The sequence below is a fragment of the Melitaea cinxia genome, chromosome 5, assembly GCF_905220565.1.
Source record: "Melitaea cinxia chromosome 5, ilMelCinx1.1, whole genome shotgun sequence".
NCBI classification, from domain to species: Eukaryota; Metazoa; Arthropoda; class Insecta; order Lepidoptera; family Nymphalidae; genus Melitaea; species Melitaea cinxia.
Genome location: NC_059398.1, coordinates 14,787,889 through 14,793,993, shown reverse-complemented (window position 1 = coordinate 14,793,993; position 6,105 = coordinate 14,787,889). Strand labels below are relative to the sequence as shown.

Below are 6,105 nucleotides of genomic sequence, written 5' to 3'. Positions count from 1 at the left end.
CACATTAAATTTTTTTCAAGTGCCCAATGCAAGGAACGTGAAAATTCAGTTTAAAATGTGGATGTCGCGTCATAAACTCTTATTTGAACTATTAATAGTCAAAATAAAGTACTCATTTATCATGCTTTTGTCCTCTTACTTTAGATAAATATTCAGTCTGTAGTTTTGGTAAAGATTGATTGACTCGTAAGTTTGGGCGATGATGATAGAATTTTTTAACATATTAATCATATAATGGCATTTTAGATTATAGTCGATCGATAAATCAGGCACACAGCAGATCATTAATATTAAAATGCCATATTAACATTAAGATTTGATGGATGTCATTTGATTTTATAAGTTTTGTAAAGTCTAAGCAGGTATTAATAAAGTGTACGTAAGCTTAATATCTCAAATTTCTTCCAGTGTGCTAATAGATGGACCTTTTTCAAGTCCGATGCAAGGAATTATCAGAAACGATGTTGCAATTTGTATAGCGGCCGGAGTTGGAATAACGCCTTTTGTATCTGTTCTTAGGGAAATATTAATGTATGTATAGCATATCTTGTAGGGTAAGGACAAAAAGTTTATCACTGCAATTTTTTTTCCAGCTGTACCTTGTTGTTTTATTCACAAAATTCTGATCCCGTGGGAATATCGGGAAAGTAGTCTACGTTTTATCCAGGGCCTCCAGCTTTCTATATATGAACCAATTGCAATTTTTATGTTATGTTTTTATGAAAGAGTAACTAATTTCTATACGAATTTTGGCGTTTATAATTTTTCGCGCTCAGAATTATCCCAAGTGAATTTTGTCAAATAGATTAAAATACGCTTTAACCTGTAATATCACACTGCTGGGTATAGGTATATTTCCCCATGTAGGAGAAGAATTAGAGCTTAATCCACCACGCTGCTCCAGTGCGGGTTGGCGGATATATTCCCTACTACGAGGAACGACAGCTATTTGATGTACATGGTAACAACTGGGACCGACTGATTTAGATTAAACTATATGTCACTTAAATTCAGTTAATAGTTTTTGAACAAGCACATCATACTTTTAAAGTCACTGGAACTGACTAACTTGATTTGAACTTACTGGACTAACTTGATAATATTAAATAATTTAAATGAAGTAATCACAACAACTTAATAAAACACTTTTCAGGTATCCAAGAAACCCACTACCAGGTAGAATCCATCTCATATGGATAGTAAGACACGAAAGGGAACTTACCTGGATCGCAAGTTTGGCAACTGAAGCTATATTGCAATTGAGAAATGCAAATCGACCAGACAGGCTACATCTTGAATTTTACGTTACAAATTCACAAGAAAATGATCCAAAATCCAATACAAATAAGAAACAAAAAGCCATAACACATATGGTTGTACTTAACGAAAAGGGCGATTTAACTCATGTGATAACTGATGATGAAAGGAGAACATTACTAACTCCAAACAAGAAGAGAAACGGTTGTGTTATTGAAGATAATGTGAAAAATGATTTTGATTTTGAAATAACGAGGAAAAATCCACTGATTGGTTGTAGGTTGAGGAGAGGTAGACCGCATTGGGACAGAGTGTTTGGATATTGGGCGCATTTATATCCTGAGTGAGTAAGAATATATTTTAAAAGCCTGTATGTTGCAATTGGGCATAAAAGTTCTAATCTATTAAGCTTGTTGGCTTTTGCTGATTTTTTGATAATTAAATCAAATTTCTTCTGAGACGTAAAGGTTTTCTTCTCATGCTGTTGTTTATTGTCACCTTCGAATACGAGATTCATATTAAGACATAGTACTTGGAAATTCAGCGATGTTAACGCGAATTTGAGTCCATACCATATCCGTTAGGTTATTCATATTCCTCTATCCTCTGGATAGTCAGAGTATTAAGTCAGGCGCTTTATTTTGCTGTAGTGGCAAATTCTTAAAAATGTCTTCTATTCTTAAAATCACTATATTCCGAATTTTTTCATAATATTATGTTTAGAAAACTTACAAAATCATAATTTAAAATATATTAATTTAGTATTTACAATTTTGTGGATTGCGCACATATTATATTGTTTTATTCCTTCTTTGATTATAAGTTTCCAAAATTTAACTCTTTGTTTAAAATAAAATTAAATATTACTTAATCATCTTGTTTTTAATTCTGCTGAATTATTTTTCAAAGAATACTTTAAAATGAATACACATGAATATGACGTTTTAAAAATGGGGATAACAAGTGCTTATATGAAGATATATATCACATGTTTTTTATTTAATTTCAGGCATCATTTAAACCTATATTGCTGTGGACCAAAGAAACTAGTTAAGTTACTAAGAAGCAAATGTAAATACTCCTCAAGATTTACAAAAACTAAAATTACCTTCATCCACGAGGCTTTCTCTTGAGTTTACATTTTATTTTAAAAGTATATTGATGGACTGAAATAAAATGTAAATAATGATGTGATTGTTTTATTTAATACGCAATGTAAAAAGTTTCTAGTGGGTCTCCCCACCGTGCCTCGGAGAACACTAAGCCGTCGCGCGTTGGTTCCGGTCGTTATCATGTACACATAATAGCGATCGTTACTCATAGTAGGGAATATATCCGCCAACCCGCATTGGAGTAGTGTGGCGGATTAAGCTCTGATCCTTCTCCTACATGGGGAAAGAGGCCTATGCCCAGCAGTGGGATATTAAGGCGAAACGTAAAAAGTTTAAGTTTTCGATTTTTTTGATATTAATTCAACTGAATACTTTTTCGTCTGTCGTACATTGGATAATGAGCAGCATGATTGATACAATTCAAAAGAAAACTAAACATTTGTTTTCCATTTTTAACAGATTACATAGTCATTAGGTATGCTTTCATTATTTTTTCTATCCTTTAAAATACTTTTAATTCCCTTTCTGAAAAAGATCGAGAATTGTTACTACTTAAAAATAGTTATTCGTATAAATATATCGATAAGGCTATATGTTGGTCAATAGTTCGTTAGTCAATGGCAAGTCGTCACCTTACATTTTGTACATTAGCCTCATGAAGTTATGACAAATCGCCTCTACTACCAATGCAATCAAAAATATTCATAACAAAATCAGTCAGCCAGTTCAGGCAATCGCAGTCCACTATTGCACGTAGGCCTGCCCAAGTTGGCGCCAGACATTCCGGTTTTCCGTAATCCTCATCCAACCTACTCCGACAATCTTAAGTAGATCGTCAGTCCAGCGGGTCGGAGGACGTCCCATACTTCGTTTGCCAACACGCGGTCTCCATTCCAGGACACGTCTGTCTTCATTTAAACGTCACACACGCTTAAAGTTTAGAGGCTGTTTTAGCTCAATTCATTTCTTTTCAAATAAATAACGTATTACTACAACATTGCTCCTTTGTTAAGTAATTAACAAGCACACGCATTAGAAGTTTTAGCAGAATATAGTATAAGATTTTTAAGCATACGTGAAAAATATATACTTTTACATAAATACTTACCCAAATTCTAATTTTGTATACTTATTTGTTCATTATTTTTTAAATTTAGTTTCGCTTAAAAATTTCTAATGAAGAATAATGTGAAGCATAAAATAAGTTGCGTTGCAAATGTGCTTGTTAACGTTTTAAAATTTAAAGTGCACATAATTTTAAATGGCAAACTTTGCTAAGTTTTATACATAACATAACTTTGATTGTTCAATGGCAATTCAATTGTATAATTTAGTATAATTACGAATTGCTTTATTCCGTATTTGCAAAATGGCTTTCTTAAGAATAAGCGGTCATTTGGTCAACGCAAATTTATTTGATTTCAACATAAAATATCTTACCATGGTTGGGTTGTGGCCAAACGATAATTGGGGACGTAACAAAAGATATATGTATAAAGTATACGAAATAATACTTCATATTTTATCGGTAATCTTTATTATCGTGACTGGGATTGGTACTTATCAGAATAAAGACAAAATAATAGTTTTTATGACTAATTTAGACAAATCTCTCGCCGCTTACAACTTTGTATCAAAGATATTGTTCTTCGTATTAAAAAGGAAACAACTAAGCAACCTTATTAATGAAATAAGGAATTCAGGCGACGAGGTTAGTCCCGAAAGAAGATACCTAATGGTTATTCACGTAATAATAATAACTCTGGTGTCAACTACTATAGTTACTACTTTTAGTATGTTGAGTCAGTTGAAGGGTGAAATGATTTTGGAAGCTTGGATGCCATTTGATCCATTAAAGAGCAGAATGTCTTTGCTTTTAGCTAGTCAAATATTAGCAATTAATTTTGCTGTGCCTTGTTTGTACCGAGCGTTTGCTATCCAAGGTATTGTTTGTAGTATTGTTTTGTATTTGTGTGATCAATTAGTTGAGCTGCAACAGAGACTGAAGAACTTGTCATATTCCGAAGAAAGGGAGGGTCTTGCTAGAATTGAATTCAAAGAAATAATTAAGAAGCACGTTCGCATAATAAGGTATATATACTATTTTTAAGAAAATTAAATTAGGTACTATATACCTGTCCCTTGTATTCATTTCATATATTTTGTTTATAGATATTCTAAGATATTAACAAATATATTCAAGGAATTCTTTTTAATTCAAAATTTGGCTGTAACGATTGAATTGTGTTTAAATGCTTTAATGGTGACCATGGTAAGTAATTTGATAGAAATTATCTTCTAATATAATAGTATCATTAAAACAATTAATGTAACTTTTATACTTTTGATAATTACTTGTGTACGATTGTTTAAGGTAAGCTTGGAAGAAAAAACCCTTGTGGCTTCCTTTATAGGGTATCTTGGTTTAGCTCTATTAAATGCGTATATTTTCTGCTATTTGGGAAACGAATTAATAATTCAAGTAAGTTAATACAGTCAATATGTACTCTAAAGGGCCGCTAGTGGGAAAGTTTTGGGGTAGTTCTGATTTCTTTCGTCCTATTCGTATTTTGGGGTGTTGAATTCGAATCTGAGGTTTGCGGACAAAATTTAGTGACACAGCATTGAAAAAATCCCAAAAAAGCAAAAAAATCTGCTTTTTTTCGATTTTTTGCCTAAAACTCGAAAACTATTAAATTTTAGTACTGCAAAAGTAGTTTATTAAAACTATTACGAAACTATTAAAATTCGATATAAAAAAAGGTAAAATATTCTTACTAATGATCGCATATTAATAATAAGGGCACAGCAGGAATTTCCTGTTCAAAATATGGAGCAGCCCGACTGGGGTAGTACCTCGACCTTACAGAAGATCGCAGCAAAATAATACTGTTTTCAAGCAGTATTGTGTTCCTGTTGGTGAGTAAGGTGACCAGAGCTCCTGGGGGGATTGGGTCGGCAACGCGCTTGCGATGCTTCTGGTGTTGCAGGCGTCTATAAGCTGCGGTAATCGCTTACCATCAGGTGAGCCGTACGCTTGTTGCCTACTCGTAGTGACATAAAAAAAAAATAAGTATAACAAATTATAATATGCAAAAATTATGCTGTGGCAATCTCATCTTAGGGTTCAGTCAGAACTAACCCTAAAACTTTTCTAGTAAAAATACAATTTATCTGAGCTAAGTATATTTTAGCTGATTCTTACAATATTACGAAAATTTAAATATAAACAAATTTTCGCGAAGAGTACAGGCATTGCTCAGGCAGCATATGAATCAGGTTGGACTTCTTGGCCAGTTGACATGCAGAAAGATGTTTTGACCGTAATAAGAGCCTCTCAAATACCGTTAACGTTGAGCGCCGGCGGGATGACTGTAATGTGTATTCAAACGTATAGCCAGGTAAAACTCATCATAAAACATTTGCATAACATTAATTGTGTAGATTTTTAAATACTCTATGGGTTTGAAATATACAACACCTGTTTTCATATTTTCAGGCACTCTACAACGCGTATTCTATTTTTGCAGTTTTAAATGATGTTGTGGATTAAATATCTTTATAAATATGTAGTACATTATGTACGAGTAGATTTATATTTATTTCAATTATATTTAAGTTTAAATGTTTATAATATTTACTAGCTGACCTGGCGAACTTTGTACCGCCTTCTTTATTTTTTTCTTAAATATAATAATTAATATATCAAAATAAAATACAGCCTATCTTTCAAGTT

At 32.6% G+C, this 6,105-nt stretch overlaps 1 protein-coding gene across 1 annotated transcript; it reads left to right on the top strand.

Moving 5' to 3' along the window:
- The first annotated feature begins 3,714 nt into the window (after positions 1-3,714).
- LOC123654072 (odorant receptor 46a-like) lies at positions 3,715-5,922 on the top strand. Its single transcript, XM_045590032.1, has 5 exons — positions 3,715-4,460; positions 4,542-4,641; positions 4,744-4,851; positions 5,615-5,770; positions 5,869-5,922. The coding sequence occupies exons 1-5, from the start codon at positions 3,739-3,741 to the stop codon at positions 5,920-5,922; spliced, it is 1,140 nt and encodes a 379-aa protein (XP_045445988.1). The 5' UTR covers positions 3,715-3,738.
- The last annotated feature ends 183 nt before the right edge of the window (positions 5,923-6,105 follow it).

Bases quoted from the DNA above. Each gene is read 5' to 3' on its own strand.
- LOC123654072 (XM_045590032.1), top strand. From the start codon at position 3,739: ATGGCTTTCTTAAGAATAAGCGGTCATTTGGTCAACGCAAATTTATTT. The intron at 4,461-4,541 runs GTATATATACTA...TTTTGTTTATAG, and splicing joins AAGCACGTTCGCATAATAAG to ATATTCTAAGATATTAACAA. The intron at 4,852-5,614 runs GTAAGTTAATAC...ATTTTCGCGAAG, and splicing joins GAAACGAATTAATAATTCAA to AGTACAGGCATTGCTCAGGC.